General features: G+C 41.4%; 1 protein-coding gene across 1 annotated transcript in view; it reads left to right on the forward strand.

Annotated features, from left to right (window-relative positions):
- The window catches only part of LOC126295469 (pleckstrin homology domain-containing family G member 5), a 1,663,439-nt gene extending 1,641,825 nt beyond the window's left edge, over nucleotides 1-21,614 (forward strand). Inside the window, exons 25-28 of the mRNA XM_049988005.1 lie at nucleotides 5,515-5,704; nucleotides 10,369-10,544; nucleotides 16,009-16,208; nucleotides 18,181-21,614. Of these exons, the coding sequence (XP_049843962.1) occupies nucleotides 5,515-5,704; nucleotides 10,369-10,544; nucleotides 16,009-16,208; nucleotides 18,181-18,190 (576 nt within the window). The 3' untranslated portion in view covers nucleotides 18,191-21,614. The remainder of the gene's footprint in view (nucleotides 1-5,514; nucleotides 5,705-10,368; nucleotides 10,545-16,008; nucleotides 16,209-18,180) is intronic.
- The last annotated feature ends 595 nt before the right edge of the window (nucleotides 21,615-22,209 follow it).

Genomic DNA, 22,209 nt, shown 5'->3' on the forward strand with positions numbered 1-22,209 from the left:
AGGCCTTGAAAACGTTCAATCAACACGAAAAATACAGTTATTCAGCCTCAGTTTTCAGCTTTTAGCAATAACTATTTGAAATGTCCAAATAGTGGTATGATCCCCGATTACAAAATGATTTTTGAGCAGAAAACTTAGAATCAATAGCAGAATACTGGTGATTGTGTTGTTAGTATTGAACCACCTATCACGTTTCCAGAAAAGCAGCGAATGGTGTGCGGACATATGTTTCCTTTTATTTGCCTGTTTAATTTAATGGTTTTTTCGTATGTATCTTAAAACTGAGGCAGTCAAATTTTTCGGAATCTTTGTTGAATTTCTACGTTTATTACTGGAAATAACAGGAATAAAAACCCGAAAGTTGGTTACTTCAGAAACCGGTTATTCTGCTTCAGTACAAAGTTTAAAAAATGGCTGCTTGGTTCAGTGACCTTTTATAAATTGAAGTTGAAACAAATGAGCTCTCTGTCACAATTTTTAGTCTTATTAACTAGGTTTCAGCACTTCTAAGAGTGCCTCCATCTGAATTTAAATGTTTAAAGTGGCCTATAACATAATTACAAATTTATGGGAAAATAAAATTTGTACTGACTAACAATACATAGTAGATCGGATTTCATGCAATCTTTTTAAAAAAAATTGTGACCAAATCTCTTCACACCTGTTATTTATTTTATACGTGACATGTAAGCACTGTCTTTGTCTTGTATTGCCGCGCGGGGTTAGCCGAGTGGTCAGGGGCGCTACAGTCATGGACTGTGCGGATGGTCCCGGCGGAGGTTCGAGTCCTCCCTCCGGCATGGCTGTGTGTGTTTGTCCTTAGGATAATTTAGGTGTCAGACCCACCATACTTACTCCGGACACTGCGAGAGGGCTGTACAAGCAATGATCACACGCACGGCACAGCGGACACACCAGGAACCGCGGTGTTGCCGTGGCATACGGAACTCCATCGCAGTCTTGAACACTGGTAGCATGCCGCGACAGCGTGGACGTGAACCGTATGTGCAGTTGACGGACTTTGAGCGAGGGCGTATAGTGGGCATGCGGGAGGCCAGGTGGACGTACCGCCGAATTGCTCAGCACGTGGGGCGTGAGGTCTCCACAGTACATCGATGTTGTCGCCAGTGGTCGGCGGAAGGTGCACGTGCCCGTCGACCTGGGACCGGACCGCAGCGACGCACAGATGCACGCCAAGACCGTAGGATCCTACGCAGTGTCGTAGGGGACCGCACCGCCACTTCCCAGCAAATTAGGGACACTGTTGCTCCTGGGGTATCGGCGAGGACCATTCGCAACCGTCTCCATGAAGCTGGGCTACGGTCCCGCACACCGTTAGGCCGTCTTCCGCTCACGCCCCAACATCGTGCAGCCCGCCTCCAGTGGTGTCGCGACAGACGTGAATGGAGGGACGTATGGAGAAGTGTCGTCTTCAGCGATGAGAGTCGCTTCTGCCTTGGTGCCAATGATGGTCGTATGCGTGTTTGGCGCCGTGCAGGTGAGCGCCACAATCAGGACTGCATACGACCGAGGCACACAGGGCCAACACCCGGCATCATGGTGTGGGGAGCGATCTCCTACACTGGCCGTACACCTCTGGTGATCGTCGAAGGGACACTGAATAGTGCACGGTACATCCAAACCGTCATCGAAGCCATCGTTCTACCATTCCTAGACCGGCAAGGGAACTTGCTGTTCCAACAGGACAATGCACGTCCGCATGTATCCCGTGCCACCCAACGTGCTCTAGAAGGTGTAAGTCAACTACCGTGGCCAGCAAGAACTCCGGATCTGTCCCCCATTGAGCATGTTTGGGACTGGATGAAGCGTCGTCTCACGCGGTCTGCACGTCCAGCACGAACGCTGGTCCAACTGAGGCGCCAGGTGGAAATGGCATGGCAAGCCGTTCCACAGGACTACATCCAGCATCTCTACGATCGTCTCCATGGGAGAATAGCAGCCAGCATTGCTGCGAATGGTGGATATACACTGTACTAGTGCCGACATTGTGCATGCTGTGTTGCCTGTGTCTATGTGCCTGTGGTTCTGTCAGTGTGATCATGTGATGTATCTGACTCCAGGAATGTGTCAATAAAGTTTCCCCTTCCTGGGACAACGAATTCACGGTGTTCTTATTTCAATTTCCAGGAGTGTAGTTAGTAAACTTAGGGACTGATGACCTTATCAGTTAAGCCCCATAAGATTTTACACGCATTTGAACATTTCTGTCTTGTATTGATAGTCAGTACTTACACTTTTATATACAAATTTTCTTTTCCCACAAATTTGTAATTATGTTATAGGACACTTTAAACATTTAAATTCTGATGAGGGCACTCTTAGAAGTGTTGAAATCTGGTTAGGAAGACTAAAAATTGTGACTGAGGGCTCATTTGTTTCAACTGTAACTCATACAAAGCCCCAGTCTTTAGGCCGTCCAATCTAATCACTTTCACGAATGAGGAATGATGAGGACAACACCAACACCCAGTACACAAGTAGAGAAAATCCCCAACCCATCCGGGAATCGAACCCTTGACCTCATGATCCAGAACAGAGTTACAACTGTTGATGTCCTCCTAATGAAACGATGGCGGGACATGGCTATTCGCAAGCACGTGGAGGCACTAAGGATGGCGATTATTGCTGAAATGATCGGTTTTCGGTTACATCGGTGTTTTCTAACGGCGGTTTACCCGAGTGTTAAAACGCTCTAAATAACCGATTTTTGGCTTCATAATCCTGTTATATCCTATAATAAATGTAGAAATCGAACAAAGGTTGAAAAATTTTGTTTCCGCCAGTTGCAAGATACAAAGAAGCAAAATATTAAATTAAATAGGCCAATAAAAGAAAACTTACTACTACGATCATTCGGTGCAATTTTTGAGAAGCGATAAATTGTTTAATACTACAAAAAAGTATCCAGTGTTCTCCTATTGATTCAAATTTTTTGAAACTCTACTCAAAATTCGTTTTGTAACCAGGGATCATACAACCATTTGGTCATTACGAATAGGCAGTGCTGAAGAGTGAAAACTGACGTTGAAGAACCGTATTTTTCGTGTTAATTTCTGCGTTCTCAAGTTTTTACAAGCAGATAAAGGCATATTATTTAGAGACGAGCAGCACATTAGCTGCTTTCTATTTTCATTGTGAACTATGAATGAATTGTGAAGTTTAAAGTTTTCTCCTCATGTGATGTCGCAAGACTGTTGAGCCTCCTCCCGTTTTTAATCGTTTAAAGCAAACGGAGCAGTGTACTTCATTGACACCGTAGTTTGTTAAATATTTCCAGATTAGCTATGGTCTCGTTCTCTAATACGTATAATGTCCGAAGTATACAACGAGAAACCATGCACATGGGGCGAGTCTTACACACTGCATGTACACACATGCCATCTAATAGGCCACACCACATGGGAAGAGGTACATTGTTGGCTCAACAATGCTGTACCAATTATTATGCCGTATGTTTGTTTCTCCTTGTGTTAGCATTGTTATTATAATAGCACTGATCACTTTTCCCGTTTTCTATAATAACGCAAATTTACAAAGGAATAGAAATTTTGAAAATTAAAATTACTCGTTTCTTTTTTAAAAAAAAGGTTTATTTAAAAACCAAAATTTTTTGCATTGCTGCTGTGGCTAATACATATTTCGATTTTTTACCTGGTTATTAGTAGAATATAAAAAAATACCACCTGCTACAGCTGAGGCTAAAAACATTTAAAAAACGGTTATTCGGAACTAAAATACCGGTACTGGCTTTTACAAGTCGGTTCTTCCCTTTCACAGGGGGGAGACACGAAACAAACAAAAATATCTAGGTTTTTGAATGAGTAGTTCATCTGCTACAAACTATTAAGTAGAGTAGACTGCACGCTAATGTAGTGTTGCATGTTCAGGATTTTGACCACGAAACGAACTCTTGATTATTTATTTATTTATTCATTTATTTTACCTGGCACGATTAGAGCCTTCAGGCTCTCTCCTACACCTAACCAGGCATACTTAGATTGATCGAATTATAGTTTCTACAAAACATTAAGGACATATAACGTGTTATACAGTATTGATGTTAAAGAAAAAAATAGAGATTATAACATTATAACATTATAACAATCAAAAAATAATTATTACAATCAAGAATAATAATAATAATAATAATAATAATAGTAATGACTATGTATATGAAAGTAAACACAATGTACGTCATTGGCACCGTAGTTTGTTAAATATTTCTATATTAGCTACGGTCTCGTTCTCTAATACGCTTAATGTCTACTGTATACAGTGAGAAACCATGCAGATGCGACAAGTCTTGCACACTGAATGTACGCACATGCCATCTAATAGGCCACACCATATGGTAACAGGTACATTGTTGTCTCGCAGTGCTGTACCAATTCTTATGCCACATGTTTTTTGCTCGTTCTGTTAACATTGTTATTATAATAGCACTGATCACTTTTCCCGTTTGATTATGTCCTATAAATGTTCGATAGGGTTCGTGTCGGGCGATCTGGGTGGCCAAAAGGTTCGTTCGAACTGCCCAAGTGTTATTCAAACCAGTCACTAACAGTTGTGATCTCGTGATATTGCACATTGTCATCCATAATAATTCCATCATTGTTTGCGGACATAAATTGCATGAATGGCTGCACATGTTCTTTAAGTAGCAGATCATAACCATTTTCAGTCAATGATTGGTTCTGTTGGCCCAGAGGACCCAGTCCATTCCTTGTAAACACAACCTACACCACCATGGAGCCAGTGCATCGTTGCCAATGTGGGTCCATTGCTTCATGTGGGCTGTGTCACACTCGAGCCCTACCATCAGCTGTTACCATCTGTAATTGGTTTTGACGTGACCAGGCCACGGCTTTCCAGTCATTTAGGCACCAACCGATACGGTGACGAGCCCAGGAGAGGCACTGCAGGCGATGTCGTGCTGATATCGAAGGCTCGAAGGCACTCGCGTCTATCGTCTGATGTCGTAGCCCATCAACACCACATTTCGCCGCATCGTCTTAGCGGGTTCAGTAGCCTTACACCCTACATTGATTTCTGAGGTTATATTGCAGAGGTGATGCTTGTCTGTTAGCATTGACAACTCTGCTGTCGGTCGTTAAATGAAGGCCATCAGTCACTGCATTGTCCACCAGATTTGGTATCCTCAGCACATTCTTGGCACTGTGGATCTTGGAATATTGCATTTCCTAACGACTTCCGAAATGGACTGTCCCATGCATCTACATCCAGCTACCAGTCCGTTCAAAGTCTGTCATTCCCTTCGTGCGGCCATCATCATGTCAGAAACCTTTTTCACATGAATCACCGGAGTACAAATGACAGCTCCACCAGCATTGCCCATTTATACCGTGTTTACGCGATACTGCCGCCGTCTGTGTACGTTCATATCGCTGTCGCGTGACTTATGTCACGTGTCTGTAGCACTGATGTGTGAAGAGGGTGTAAAGTGAGTCGTGCATTGCGTGTGTCACGTTTCAGAAACAGGAGTCGCGCGACTGCAGCATCCACAAGAGGCTGTCCTGGAACTGCGGCCGCCAGCAGCAGCAGCCGGGGGCTGCGGGGGCGGCGGCGGCCGTGGGGGCGGGCAGTGGGGGCGGCAGCCAGGAGAGCGTGCGCTCGTCCAGCGGCGTCAGCTCCGGGGGCAGCGCCGGCTGCCTACTGCCGCAAGGTACGCTCGCCTGAAGATGCCGTCGCACGCTGCTGCTGAAACGTCTCCCCCTCAACCTATCGAACAGTTTTATGCCAATCCCCGAATAGTTTTACGCCAGTCACCGAACAGTTTTATGCCAATCGCCGAATAGTTCTATGTCAGTCGCCGAACAGTTTTATGCTAGTCTCCGAACAGTTTTATGCCAGTCGCGAAACAGTTTTACCCTAGTCACTGAACAGTTTTATGCCAGTCGCCAAATAGTTCTATGCCAGTCGGCGAATAGTTCTATGCCAGTCGCCAAACAGTTTTATGCCAGTCGCCAAACAGTTTTATGCCAGTCGCCAAACAGTTTTAAGCCAGTCGCCAAACAGTTTTATGCCAGTCGCCGAACAGTTTTATGCCAGTCGCGAAATAGTTTTACGCCAGTCACCGAACAGTAACGCCAGTCACAGAACAGTTTTATGCCAATCACCGAATAGTTCTATGTCGGTCGCCGAATAGTTCTACGTCAGTCGCCGAACAGTTTTATGCCAATCGCTGAAATAGTTCTATGCCAGTCGCCAAATAGTTCTATGCCAGTTGCGAAACAGTTTTATACCAGTTGCCGAACAGTTTTATGCCAGTCGTGAAACAGTTTTATGCCAGTCGCCGAACAGTTCTATGGCAGTCGCCAAACAGTTCTTTGCCAGTCGAGAAACAGTTTTATGCCGGTCACCGAACAGTTTTATGCCAGTCGCCATCTCGCCATATCTACATCTACTTGGCTACTCTGCATATCGTACTTCAGTGCCTATCAGTTCATCGAACCACCTTCACAATAATTCTATATTATTCTACTTTCGAACAGTATGCGTAAAAAAACAAGCACCCCATGCGGGCTCTGTTTCCCTTATTTTAGTGCTATCATAACTTCTCCATATGTCGCCCAGCGTCATCAAAATTTTTTCACATTTCGAAGAGTAAGTTTGTGGTTTAAATTTCTTGAGGAGATCCCACCGCAACGAGAGATGTTTTTGTTTCAATGACGTCCACAGCAAATCATGTACTACGTCCCTGCCACTCTCTCCTTTATTTTCTCGGCGCACTCCGTGAATCCTATCGGGTAAGGATCCCACACCACACAACACTACTCCAAAAAAGGAGGGATAAGCGCATTGTAGGCAATCTCTTCAGTAAATCTGTTGTATTTTCTAATTGTTTTGCCCATAAAACGCAGTCTTTGGTACGCCTTCTCCACACTGTCTTCGTGTTTTTTATAATTAAGCTGTTCGTAATTGCAACTCCTATGTATTAATTTGAATGTATGGCCTTTAGACTTGATTGATTCATCGTGTAACCGGACTTTAAACAACTCCTTTCAGCACATGAGCTCACAATTTTCTTATTTTTCGATTGCCAATTGTCGCAACATACAGATGTCTCTCCTAAATGGTTCTGCAATTTGTTTTGGTTTTCTGGTGACTTTATTAGCTGATGAACGTTAGTATCATCTGCAAACTACCCAAGATGGCTGTTCAGATTGTCTCCTAAATCATTTATATAGGAAGGGACACCTCAGGGCCTATTACTTTACCTTGGGGAACGCCAGAAATCAGTTCTGTTTTGCTCAATGACTTTCAGTCAGTTACTACGAAATGTGACCTCTCTGACAGAAAATCACAGATCTAGTTGCATAACTGAGATGATTTCTACAAGAATGCAATTTAATTATATGGTCAATGTCAAAATACCCAGCTAGTGAACGGGTGTCAACAAGAGGTTTGCGAACATACACCACCTATTATTGCCCGAACCGCCCATTTCTGAGCCAAAAATATAGTTTTAGAATGGGATGAGTCACTCCAAAATATAATACCATGCGACATAAGCGAATGAAAATAAGCAAAGCAGACTAATTTTCATGTCGAACGATCACTTACTTCAGATACCGTTCGAATAATAAAAATGACAGCATTAAATCGTTGAGCAAGATCTAGAACGTGGACTTCCCACAACAGCTTACTATATATCTGAACACCTAGAAACCTCCACTGTTCAGTTTCAGTAAACTTATGCCAATTGTGTACAATTAAAACTATATCTTACTGTGATTTAGTGTTTGTTTATTTTCGACAAGCCAGGAACCTAGGTCATGAACTCCACTCTTTGAAATGAGCCAATGTTGCACACAACATCCTTTACTACTACGCTAGTGTCATAGCAAACTGGACTATTTTAGAGTTATCGGTACTACTAAAGGGCATATTATTTATATAAATAAGTAGTGGCCCCAACACTGCTCCCTGAGGCATCTCACATTTGACTGTACCCCAAACAGACCCCACATGACAGCCATTCTCAACACTGTGAATAATGACCTTTTGCTGTGTGTTGTTGAAGTAAAGGTGAACCAATTGTGAGCTGCTCCCCGTTTTCTGTAATGGTCCACCTTCTGGAGCAATATTTTGTGATCATCAAATTCAAACAGCTTAGTTAAATCAAAAGATATGCCTAGCGTCCGAAACGTGTTGCTTAACTCATCTAGTACCTCACAGAGGAAAGAAAATATAGCATTTTTATGTGTTAAATGACTTCTAAAGCCACTGTACATTTGATAGCAAATCATGTGATATAAAATGCTCAATGGTCCTTGCATACACAGCCCATCAATAACTTTAGCAAACACTGATGGCATAGAAATAGGTCTGAAATTGTCTACATTATCCCATTCTCCCTTTTCATAAAGCAGCTTTACTACTGAGTACTTTAATCGTTCAGGAAACTGGCCATTCCTAAAGGAAAAAATTACAAATGTGGTTAAGTACTGGGCTAACATGTGCTGCACAGTACTTTAATATTCTCTAGGCACTCCATCATCTTCAAGAGAGTCCTTAGTCTTCAGTGATTTAATTACTGACTCAATCCCCCTGTATCACAGAGGAGTATTTCAGACACCAATCTCAGAAAGGCATTTGCCAAGATAGTTATATGATTCCCTATAGAAACTAAATTTTTATTTAATTTACCAGCAATGATCAGAAAATGATTGTTAACTACTATCTTTCAGTAATTTTACAATGTCAGTGAACGTTGATATTAATACATAAATTAATAACTTTGGCATAACCGAAGATGTACCATTTTACATGAAGCATACTGATTGTACACTCAAGTTACAGACTGGCTGTTAGAGTCGGCAGTCATTGATAGGATGCGTTTCGGTCGAGTCATGATCAGTTCATCACATTTGCCAGTTCTCGAGTACACTGGATTAATGCGTTTAAACGATCTTCATCAAACTGTGAAGATCTTCTGGAATGTGGAGAGTCGGTAATGCCAAAACGGCCTTCCATAAAACGAGAAAACCATTTTCTTGGCACGCTCTGTCCAATGGCATTATCCCCATACATGGCGCAAAAGTAAGTTACTGCCCTCACTGCTGTCTCCCATTTCCTGAAGTCAAACGGAAGTCGGAAGTGTTCTGATTTCTCCACTTGCAACTCCATTTTCTAGCGGCCACTGCTCTTTTCACAAGATCCAAATGACAAAATATTAATATGTAAACTCAAATAGCAATAGTGAACTACAAATAAAAAGTGACAGTCTATAAATAAAACGATTGCTAATTGAATACCAACATGGAAAACAAAAAGCTGTGAACTTACACACCAAGTGTTCTGATTTCTCCACTTGGAGCTCCATTTTCTAGCGGCCACAGCTCTGTTCACAATATCCAAATGACAAAATGATAATATGTAAACTCAGATAGCAATAGTAAACTACAAATAAAAAGTGACAATCTATAAATAAACTGATAGCTAACGTAATACCAACTTGGAAAACAAAAATGCTGTGAACTTACACACCAACATTATTATTAATTATTCCAATTGTTATTATTGTGTTTGTTATGTATAAAGCCCTAATCTGGTCAGGTAAAATAAGCAAGAATAAGTAACTGAATACGCTATAGGAGCTGTGAGTATGTAAACATTAATGCAATCCATGTCTTCCCTAACAGCAGCAGCATTTTCCAGCATGGTAACTGCCCATGTCACACGGCCGAAATCCTGGTGCAGTGGTTGGAGGAGCATGATAGTGAACTCACGTTGACCTCTTCGGCACCAAATTCGCCTGATCTGATTCAAAAATGGTTCAAATGGTTCTGAGCACTATGGGACTTAACATCTGAGGTCATCAGTCCCCTAAAACTTAGAACTACTTAAACCTAACTAACCTAAGGACATCACACCCATCCATGCCCAAGGCAGGATTCGAACCTGCGACCGTAGCAGTCGCGCGGTTCCAGACTGTAGCGCCTAGAACCGCTCGGCCAGAAAGGGCCGATGCCTAATCTGAACTCGTTGGAACACATCCTGGACAGTATCGGAGACCACCCCTGTGCCCCAAATCGCTAGTGTAGTTTACGGGACCAGCGTGACGTGTGCATAGGCATCTGGTGCCACATACGTCTATAAACCTACAGAGGACTTACCGAAGCTGTGCCACGCAGAATCGTGTACAAAAGGTCGACCATACCCTATTAGGCATGTGATTATCACAGCGGGTCAATATATACCGCACAAAACCTAGGATCAAGGTCACTTACTGTGAACTAGAGAGAATTGGCTGTGATGGTGTGCTCGGTACCAGTTGGGGCAGTAGTGAGACAAGAACGTTTCTAACTTTTGTTTCATCTTCAGGTGCGGAGCCGGTGCAGGAGGTGGTGTATGAGTGGCGCCGTGCGCCCTCGTGCCCATCTCAGCCACAGCCCCAGGGGCAGCGCCAGCTGTACCTGGGTACAGGGGGCTACTACCCCCAAGGGGGGACACCTCCACTCTCTCCCCGGGCTGTGCCCCTAGAGGCTGTCAACGTCGAGGTGAGTAGTGCATACTGTAACCAGTGCCAGAATCCGGCCATTTTCCTCCTACTGTACAACCGTCTCTCTCTCTCCCTCTCTCTCTCTCTCTCTCTCTCTCTCTCTCTCTCTCTCTCTCTGTGCCCCCCCCCCCAAATCTCTCCACATTCTACTTCTGACGTCCCCTCTCTCCATCCTACTTCCCATTACAAATATTTGCAGTAATAAAAGTGCTTATGGAGATAGTGGAAGAATGTACTTTTCATGTAAGGAACACCCTGTTCTATCGTCTTAATCCCCTTTCAGGACAATGTAATTTGTTAAAAACTTTTCTACAGGGTGTTACAAAAAGGTACGGCCAAACTTTCAGGAAACATTCCCCACACACGAATAAAGAAAAGATGTTATGTGGACATGTGTCCGGAAACGCTTAATTTCCATGTTACAGCTCATTTTAGTTTCGTCAGTATGTACTGTACTTCCTCGATTCACCGCCAGTTGGCGCAATTGAAGGAAGGTAATGTTCACTTCGGTGCTTGTGTTGTCATGCGACTCATTGCTCTACAGTACTAGCATCGAGCACATCAGTACGTAGCATCAACAGGTTAGTGTTCATCACGAACGTGGTTTTGCAGTCAGTGCAATGTTTACACATGCGGAATTAGCAGATGCCCATTTGATGTATGGATTAGCACGGGGCAATAGCCGTGGCGCGGTACGTTTGTATCGAGACAGATTTCCAGAACGAAGGTGTCCCGACAGGAAGACGTTCGAAGCAATTGATGGGCGCCTTAGGGAGCACGGAACATTCCAGCCTATGACTCGCGACTGGGGAAGACCTAGAACGACGAGGACACCTGCAATGGACGAGGCAATTCTTCGTGCAGTTGACGATAACCCTAATGTCAGCGTCAGACAAGTTGCTGCTGTACAAGGTAACGTTGACCACGTCACTGTATGGAGAGTGCTACGGGAGAACCAGTTGTTTCCGTACCGTGTACAGCGTGTGCAGGCACTATCAGCAGCTGATTGCCCTCCACGGCTACACTTCTGCGAATGGTTCACCCAACAATGTGTCAATCATCATTTCAGTGCAAAAGCTCTCTTTACAGATTAGGCTTCATTCCGACATGATCAAATTGTAAATTTTCACAATCAACATGTGTGGGCTGACGAGAATCCGCACGCAATTGTGCAATCACGTCATCAACACAGATTTTCTGTGAACGTTTGGGCAGGCACTGTTGGTGATGTCTCGATTGGGCCCCATGTTCTTCCACCTACGCTCAGTGGAGCACGTTATCATGATTTCATACGGGATACTCTACCTGTGCTGCTAGAACATGTGCCTTTACAAGTACAACACAACATGTGGTTGATGCACGATGGAGCTCCTGCACATTTCAGTCGAAGTGTTCGTACGCTTCTCAACAACAGGTGGACCAATTCCGTGGCCTCCACGCTCTCCTGACCTCAACCCCCTTGACTTTCATTTATGGGGGCATTTGAAAGTTCTTGTCTACGCAACCCCGGTACCAGATGTAGAGATTCTTCGTGCTTGTATTGTGGACGTCTGTGATACAATTCGCCATTCTCCAGGGTTGGATCAGCGCATCAGGGATTCCGTGCGACGGAGGGTGGATGCACGTATCCTCGCTAACGGAGGACATTTTGAACATTTCCTGTACAAAGTGTTTGAAGTCACGCTGGTACGTTCTGTTGCTGTGTGTTTCCATTCCATGATTAATGTGATTTGAAGAGAAGTAATAAAATGAGCTCTAACATGGAAAGTAAGAGTTTCCGGACACATGCCCACATAACATATTTTCTTTCTTTGTGTGTGAGGAATGTTTCCTGAAAGTTTGGCCGTACCTTTTTGTAACATCCTGTAGTGAGTACATTCCACAAATCTTGGAAATCTTAGAAAACATCTATCTACTGTTTCCATAACCTCTACATTAGACTCTAACCAACTCAAAAATATTTTAGACATCAGACTAGATGATGCTCCATGGGCTCCAATCTGGTGAATACAGTAAATGTTGCAACATTCTGTGTTTCAAATAACTCAATATTACCCACTGACTAAACAGGTGCATTGTCTTGATGAAATCTGGTTCTTTTCGTTCATTGCCCATGCTTCTCAAATAGTTTCTCAACTAGTTGTCAAAGATGTGCAAAGCATTCAAGAATTATTTTATCCTTTACAATGTAATCGATAAACCAGTAAGGGGAATCACTTCCACTTGCCAAGGACGCTGCCAATTAACTTTCTGGCAGGTGAAATCACCTTCCCCTTTTTTTCAGGGAAGATCAACCGACTTCATTAAAAAAAAAGCCAAATATAGGACAGAGAAACGCATTCATATTTCCTCCTGTTTATTTTCAATGAGTGTTTCAATCAGAGTGTGTTGTGGAATTAACAGATGTTCAAAGACGTTTAGCTAGTTTGTCCACTAACTGTTATCTATGAACTAAACACATGTCACTAAGAAATGTGACAAAACCCGTTTACTAGGAAAAGGTGAGATCTGTCGACCTGTCAATCAAAGACTTTTTAAAAAAAGATCTTACTGACACATCAAAACTGTTTCCAAAACGAGTTCCAGTGTGGGAGCTTGCCCTTACCGAGTGAACTATCCAGACACATATGATGCCACACCCCACAGCTTCACTTCTGCTATCACTCATCTCTCATATTCCAAATACCACAGAGGTTCTCCTGCACACTTTGATGGACTAGTGATGTGCCAGAAAGGATACTGCTGAAAACTATCTTAACAACAACATAGAAGATTGTTTCCACACCTTTCACTCTGCAGGGGAGTGTGCCATGTTTTGAAACTTCCTCGCAAGTTAAAAGGAGGTTGTTCTCAGATCTAGATCTATGTCGGAATATAAACCTCTTTAAAGTCACTGCATCAGATCAGATGATTTTCACAGTGAGAAAATTCAATCTCTTATGTGTGGTTCTTGAAAATCTGAAAAACACTCACTAATGGCTCTCTGTAAACTTTTTTCAAGCCACAAGTTTCTTCTGATAATGGAGTATCTACATCTACATCAATACTCTGCACACTACAGTGAGGTGCATGGCAGAGGGCAGTAGGTGGAAGTCAGGGAGTGACAAATCTCTTGAATGGTGAGGGGGAAGAACATTCCAATAATTCATACTTCAGACACAGTTTTTCCATCACCAAAGCACCTTTGTAGAGCATAACGTTGGTGGATTGACAGTAGAGGCAGAAAATTTTACAGGCCTGCACTGTGACCATCTGTTGGCAATACGTCGTCGTTTAAAAACAGTGCAGGAGGAGTCGGCGTAATTTGTTGTGCATGGTCACTGTATGTTATGCAGCTTTAACGATTAACCCGAAACCAAATTTGTGTTCTTGTAGACATAATGTTTCTTATCACATAACCCCCACATTAGCTAACAAAAATGAAGTAAAGTGGTCTCTATTTCATATTATAAGTAGATGCAATACTATTCAGCAGTTGTAACAATGCCTTTGATTACATTTGTCAGAATGAACACGAAACATGATGACTGAATATTTTTACTCCAGTCATGATATTCATTAGCATAAATGAAAGACTGTAGAAAATGTAAATGAAGATAATAATCTCAACACAAATCTTCCTGCTACATTCCAGGCAAACTATCTGATCACATTTGGTGCACTTATACACTTTTACATTCTGTCTTATGGTATGCCTCTAATAAGTTGTCATCAAATAAGTTCTCCCATATTTGAGATTTACTAGCCATTTGAGCCAAAATTCCATTTTTCCTTTTAGTCCAGACATTCTTCCTTTCAAAATGTTGCTCTAACAGGTTCTGAACATTACCATTTGAAATTACCATTTTGCCGTGAAGAATTACCTGTTGCCCGGATCACAACAGGCTCTTCCAGTAGCACCTTTTATGCACTAATATTACTCTCTGTATCATGGTGACTATCAGGTACCACAGAATCAGCATCAGAATCATCCAAAATCTTGTCTTTGTTCCAATTTCTCTCTTTACCTACATCATGTTGTTTATGTTGGATCCAAGCTTCAAAATTTGAATCAACTGCAGGCATCTTATTCCAGTTAGAAAGTCGCCCCAAGCTATAGTTAATAAATAATGTAAGTTCATGCGTATAATTCAATGTTATAAAATAAGAAAACCCAACAAAGCAAGTGAAAGCTTTGTAGTAATGAGAAATATCATTACATAATGAGAAACAAGTGCAAGCAGTGGTTGGGAAGGGAGTGAGACAGGGATGTAGACCTATCCCTGATGTTATTCAATCCGTATGTTGAGCAAGCAGTAACGGAAACAAAAGAAAAATTTGGAGTAGTTATTAAAATCCATGGAGAAGAAATAAAAACCTTGAAGTTTGCCGAAGACATTGTAATTCTGTCAGAGACAGCAAAGGACTTGGAAGAGCAGTTGAATGGAATGGACAGTGTCTTGAAAGGAGGGTATGAGATGAACATCAACAAAAGCAAAACGAGGATAATGGAATGTAGTCGAATTAAGTTGGCTGATGCTGAGGGAATTAGATTAGGAAATTAGACACTTAAAGTAGTAAAGGAGTTTTGCTATTTGGAGATCAAAATAACTGATGATGGTCGAAGTAGAGAGGATATAAAATGTAGACGCAATGGCAAGGAAAGCGTTTTTGAAGAAGAGGAATTTGTTGACATCGGGTATAGATTTAAGTGTCAGGAAGTCATTTCTGAAAGTATTAGTATGGAGCGTAGCCATGTATGGAAGTGAAACATGTACGATAACTAGTTTGGACAAGAAGAGAATAGAAGCTTTCGAAATGTGGTGCTACAGAAGAATGCTGAAAATTAGATGGGTAGATCACATAACTAATGAGGAAGTATTGAATAGGATTGGGGAGAAGAGAAGTTCGTGGCACAACTTGACCAGAAGAAGGGATCGGTTGGTAGGACATGTTCTCAGGCGTCAAGGGATCACCAATTTAGTATTGGAGGGCAGCGTGGAGGGTAAAAATCGTAGAGAGAGACCAAGAGATGAATACACTAAGCAGATTCAGAAGGATGTAGGTTGCAGTAGGTACTGGGAGATGAAGAAGCTTGCACAGGATAGAGTAGCATGGAGAGCTGCATCAAATCAGTCTCAGGACTGAAGACCACAACAACAACAATCTAAAACAAGCGGTCAGATAGGCACCTAATTTTGTGCTCACTTCAAAATGATATAATTTATCGCCAGACTGGCAAAATCCAGCTGATTGTTGAATATTCTTTTACATGCGGCAAGTCTTAAAACGAAGATACTGAAAACTGGAGACCATGATTTTTTGCAGCACTGTTGTATTCAGTGTTTAAAATGGATGACAGGTCTGAGAGTCTGCTCATCTCAGAAGTTTTTTTTTTTACATCCACATCATGAGCCCCCATGTTGCTGGCTCCCATCACAGATGCAGTAGCCCCACAAGAGTACTTCCCCTCTATGCTACAGATGGTGCACCCTGCGAGAACTCCCGAGTCCAGCCAAGGTGCGAGTGGGACTCCGACACCAAGGGCAGCGACACCATCGCCGACGCCGCTGGAGCACCAGCACCACCACCACCACCGCCACCAGCACCACCAGAGGAGGCCACCCGGTGGACTGCAGAGGATGAAGGACGCCATTGTCATGGATTCCCCCATTGATGGCTCGTGAGTGGACCGCTCTGTCTGTCTGTCTGTCTGTCTGCCTGTTACTGTCCTGCACCTTATGTTTTAATATTGCACTAATCTCATCACCGCTACGTAAACTACCACAGCTATTGTCCCCTACAGTCCATTGAGTGAGCAGTGACACCTGAATAAACCTCATGTCAAATTGCACCTGTCAGGTATGTTGACCAAAGATTACTGGATTGAAGGGTTCCTAGATTGGGTTGAGGAGTTCCTAGATAACAGAACGCAGCATGTCATTCTCAATGGAGAGAAGTCTTACGAAGTAAGAGTGATTTCAGGTGTGCCGCAGGGGAGTGTCGTAGGACCGTTGCTATTCACAATATATATAAATGACGTTGTGGATGAGATCAGAAGTTCACTGAGCCTTTTTGCGGATGATGCTGTGGTATATTGAGAGGTTGTAAGAATGGAAAATTGTACTGAAATTCAAGAGGATCTTCAGCGAATTGTTGCATGGTGCAGGGAATGGCAATTGAATCTCAATGTAGACAAGTGTAATGTGCTGCTAATACATAGAAAGATAGGTCCCTTATCATTTATCTACAATATAGCAGGTCAGTAACTGGAAGCAGTTAATTCCCTAAATTATCTGGGAGTAGGCATTAGGAGTGATTTACAATGGAATGACCATATAAAGTTGATCGTCGGTAAAGCAGGTGCCAGACTGAGATTCATTGGAAGAATCCTAAGGAAATGCAATCCGAAAACAAAGGAAGTAGGTTACGGTACACTTGTTCACCCAGTGCTCGATTACTGCTCAGCAGTGTGGGATCCGCACCGGGTAGGGTTGATAGAAGAGATAGAGAAGATCCAACGGAGAGCAGCGCGCTTCGTTACAGCATCGTTTAGTAATCGCGAAAGCGTTAGGGAGATGATAGATAAACTCTAGTGGAAGACTCTGCAGGAGAGACGCTCAGTAGCTCGGTACGGGCTTTTGTTGAAGTTTTGAGAACATACCGTCACCGAAGAGTCAAGCAGTATATTGCTCCCTCCTACGTATATCCCGCGAAGAGACCATGAGGATAAAATCAGAGAGATTAGAGCCCACACAGAGGCATACCGACAATCCTTTTTTCCACGAACAATACGAGACTGGAATAGAATGAAGAACCGATAGAGGTACACAAGCTACCCTCCGCCACACACCGTCAGGTGGCTTGCGAAGTATGGATGTAGATGCAGATGTAGATGTGGATCCCCCTCCCCCCTCCTTTCTTTCTCACCTAATAACAATGTGGCTGCCATGACTGCAAATACCAAATAAAATACTTTCTATTGGTTCCAGTCTGGTTGTTTTCAAACAGAATTGGCTCTCCAGCCATGCACATTTGTTTTTGTTTTATTTACTTTGTGTGATAAAGTTGTCTGGTTCCCTGTGTATCCGTTGCCTGTGAGGTAAATGCCTACATGTGTGTTGTCTGTACTTATCTGTTTGTATTTTTTGTATGTCTTTCTGCGTGTTTTTGGTGCATGTATGTTTCTGTTTTTTTTTCTGTACGTGTTTGTTTGTGGATTTTCTGTACATTTATGTTTTCATGTTTTGTGTATGTGTGTGTTTCTGTGTTTTCTATCTGTGCTTGCTTGTTTCTGTGCTTTTACGTGTGTCTGTTTTATGTACACGTCTGTTAATGCATTTTCTGTGTATGTGTTACTCTGTTTTCTATCCATGTCTGTTGGCATACTTTTTGTATATATGTATGTGTGCTTTCTGTATGTATCTGTTTGAATGTTTTTCTGTACATGTGCATTTCTGTGCATACATGATAGTTTGTTTTCTGTCCATGTGTGTTTTCATGTGATTCTATATGTCGGGATTTGTGTTTCTGTACATTGCTTTTGTGTGTTTTCTAAGTGTGTGTGTGTGTGTGTGTGTGTGTGTGTGCATACGAGCATTATAAAAGAAATATGTGCAGAGAAGAATTTTAACAAGCGCTTTCTTCTTCTGCAGGAATGTCTGATGACCAATCTGGAAATACCTCTACAGTATTTTATTCGACTGCAAGATCAGCAGAGTGAGGAAAGTTTGGAAACATTGTGTGACATTGCACCAAGGGTGGACACTGTTGCAGCAAGACATGGTGACATGGTGTCTGTCTTTTTACAAAGTGTACTCATTTTTATTCTTTAGAAATGTAATGTAAGACAGGTGCTTTCTAGCTGTAAAAGGAAATGTTTCTGCTCAGGATTCACTTTCTGATGTCCTCTGATTAGTGTAGAACCTTGCACCTAATACTGTATAAACATTTCTGATAGTGCATCGGTAACCTACTGTGTGCATATATTCTGTGAATTAGTGACTGATACGAGGTAAACAGGATTGGTTCTAAGAACACACAGTATATTAAGTTCTTCCTGATGCTGTGATTTTGAGTTCCACTTGGCTTTAACACTATCAGCCTTAAATGAGAACTTGAAACATGTACAATAATGTCACCGCAAATGGAAAAATTATGATGAGTAGTAGGCCAGATGGCCTGTTGCTGTATTTCTGTATTAGGTGGTTCATAGTATTTTTATCTTTTATATTGCTCTTTACATATGCTGTTGTGCACTGTCAGACTTTTTTTTATTAGTTTTTGGCTATGAAATGGGTGCCATATATGGCATACTTTCTCCTATACCAAAAGACAAGAATGTTTTAGCTGCAGCTTGCAGTATGTAGAAAATGTTTGTGATGAGTAGGATGATATATTAATTCTGAAATGAACTGTAGTGTACAAAGAGAAACCTAACCTGATATTCAATGCAGTATGAAAACCCTGTCCATCTATTTTGGAAATGAACTACCACAAGCTATTTAACTATACATGTTCATTTCGTGTGTCACTGTACTTAATTATGGGGACCATAACATTGAAAAACTTTTTGGGATACAAAAGAGGTTGTGTGGTGCCCTCAAATAGTCTTTTTTTCTAATACAACGAGAAACATATGGAGCAAATTAATATAATGTCTGTACACTATGTGTCTGTATAAACGCCTAAGCGCATATGTTGTCGCAAGACGATGACTTCTTCTGAACGTTTGGCCTTATAATCTTGGACCAAGATACCAGATCATTATTGCAAATATTTACAAACAGTATTTTAAATTGTATGTGTACTCTAGCAGTATTATGTGCACAAATTAGTTATTTACAACTCAATGTTTACTCTTGTAGGGAAACATAGATAGCTGTTAAAAATTGTTAACGTTCTTCTCTTGTTGTTACATTTGTGTATATAGACTTTTCAGTCACTCTACCCTTACTTGTGAATTTGCAAGACTTGGTAGTTTTATGGTGAACAACAGTTTACATTCTTAAACATCATTGAACTGTAAATTTGTACTAATTTTGCACTGGGAAAATTCTATTATTCCATTTCCTTCTTAATACTGGTATTCTTTTGATGGGGGACACTGAATTTATTTCTCTCCATGAGGAGCAACAGCCAGCAAAATGCAGTCAGAAAGTTGTATGTTTTAAATATTTACATGTCTAGAAGTAGTATGTTTTAGTCAAAAATTTGATATGTGAGCCATTTTGGCAAATAAGCTGAGATTGCATTAGTTCACTTATATAATATTGTAAAAATTTTTTAGTCATTGTAGTTTTTTATTTTAGTTTAAGGTTCTAAATGTGTGTTCAGACCTATTTTGTTAGTAAATCAAAATATCGGGACCCACAAAGTTCATTTAGGTAAAAATGTCAGGTACTGCAATCAATCAGCTTTTACCGAATGGAACATCTAGTGCAATGAAATGTCTAGTCCAATTAAATCATGAACACATAATAAATGTCAGTAAGTCTTCTTAACCACATAATGTAAAAACCCTGAATGTTCTGTATATTTAGTTACTGTAGGTTTTACCTTAAATTTAATGAGCAGATCTAGTGTATCTTACAAGGAATTATATGAGAAACATTGTTTTGTAAGTCAAACTTTGTGGACTCAAATGTTTGGATTAAGTAGATTTTGATGACCGATAAGATTTAGTGACAAAAACGAAAAATATTATGTCAAATATTAAATTTTATTTTAGCAATATTTTATATACAATGAAAAATATAATCTCATTTTTAATTATACTATATTTTGACATTGCTTCTGTGACGGCAACCACTTAATAATTAAAGAAGCATATGGCATCTGTTATAGACTTCATGCAAACGTTTATTTGTAGAAATTCACCATGATACTGTCAAATGGACTTCACATTTCCAATTTCAATTGTAAAATACTAACTGCATGTGTCCTCTTTTTCTGTGCACTTTATTGATTCGATATTTCATATTACTCTAGTGTAGTTGCTTTAACTAACCACTTGATATATCATGTAATGTTTCTCAGTTGTGCTGCAAGATAAGTCATTATGATAATAATAACGGAGAAACTGATTGAGTTTGAGGAGCTATTACGAAGAACTAAATGCAAGATTTTTACCTGAAGATATAAAACCAAGCCCCTGAAATGTTTTGTGACAAATGTATGCTAAATATGGAAATAAGTTGTGGTATGTTTCTGTCAGTTGTTAGTAAAATCAAAGATATAGACTGTACAAATATGATGAAACAGGTATTCGTACATTTTTATGTTGTTGATTTCAGTAAGACCAAAGTTTTTTGCTCTTCAGATATGACCCTCTTGTCCATGCAGAAATTTTGTTTCATATACAACATGTGCACAATACAAGCATGTAGCCAATTCCCATTGTTCTCAGTAGAGTGTCCATGTAAATCCACTAGAACATAAAGAACTGCAGAATTCTTGTTGTTGCTAATGAAGACATATCCCTATTCCAAAATAGGAACATTAATAGCTCTTATGTCTCATGTGATTAAATTAGGAGTTGAGATGAATAAGACAGGTGCACATATCCCCTATCCGCTTAAGTCAAGGTCTCCACAACCATTACCTTTCTCATGCTTTCATCTTTGGTGTTTCAGTATGAAGTGAATATAGAGTTTTGAATGACATCTGTTACAGTTCTGATTTCCTATTAGGGGGCTGATGATGGTGTACTTCTGACAGTTATTTGGTTGGAAGAGAGACTTGATGTACCGCTGACATTGCATGATTTTTTTGTGATGCTGCTGCACATCTCATACGTGTTTTTGCATCCCTGAGACACTGACATCATTAACACTATTTTGTTGTGACTACGAAGGCTTTCCCGGCGTAATAATTGATAATATTCTTCTCGGGTATGCAGCCGGATCATAACGTCTTCAAGACACAATATTTCCGCGGTCCACCACCCAAGATTAGAGCGCTCCTTGGCTCTGTTAAGGATGACTTGGGTTTGAGGAAGCCCGGTGTGTACAAGATCCCTTGCCACTGTGGCAAGGCTTATATTGGTCACACAATCCGGACCATTCAGGAGCGATGTGTTGAGCATCAGCGGCACACAAGGCTGCTTCAACCTGAGAAGTCTGCAGTGGCGGAACACTGTCTCACCGAGGGACACAGAATACTATATGACGAGACACAAATGGTTGCCCCTGCATCTCGCTATTGGGACTGTGTTTTAAAAGAATCCATAGAGATTCGGTTATCTGACAATCTTATTAATAGAGACAAGGGTTTTCTTTTAAGTAAGACTTGGGACCCAGTGTTATCTGACATTAAAAAACAATGGTCTGTGGTTCTATCGTCGGAATAAAAAAAAAATTTTATTTATTTTTATTTTTAATTTTTGACAGCGATATCTCGATTTCGCCTCTTTCCATCACTGGCGGCGGGGTATGTCTACTGCGCTAGAGGGCGGTTGCGGCACCTTCTCGCGCATGCGTTGTGGGTCTTCTGCGGCCTATATAGGGGCCGCCACTTGCGCTGGGAAGTCAGTTCCGGCGAGATCGTGCACCAGCACTCTCACCTGAAGATGGCGGCCAGTTGGACCGCGGAAATATTGTGTCTTGAAGACGTTATGATCCGGCTGCATACCCGAGAAGAATATTACCACTATTTTGTTGTTCACAGTGTTCACCAAGCATCTT

Source organism: Schistocerca gregaria, chromosome 11 (assembly GCF_023897955.1).
Source record: "Schistocerca gregaria isolate iqSchGreg1 chromosome 11, iqSchGreg1.2, whole genome shotgun sequence".
Lineage (NCBI taxonomy): Eukaryota > Metazoa > Arthropoda > Insecta > Orthoptera > Acrididae > Schistocerca > Schistocerca gregaria.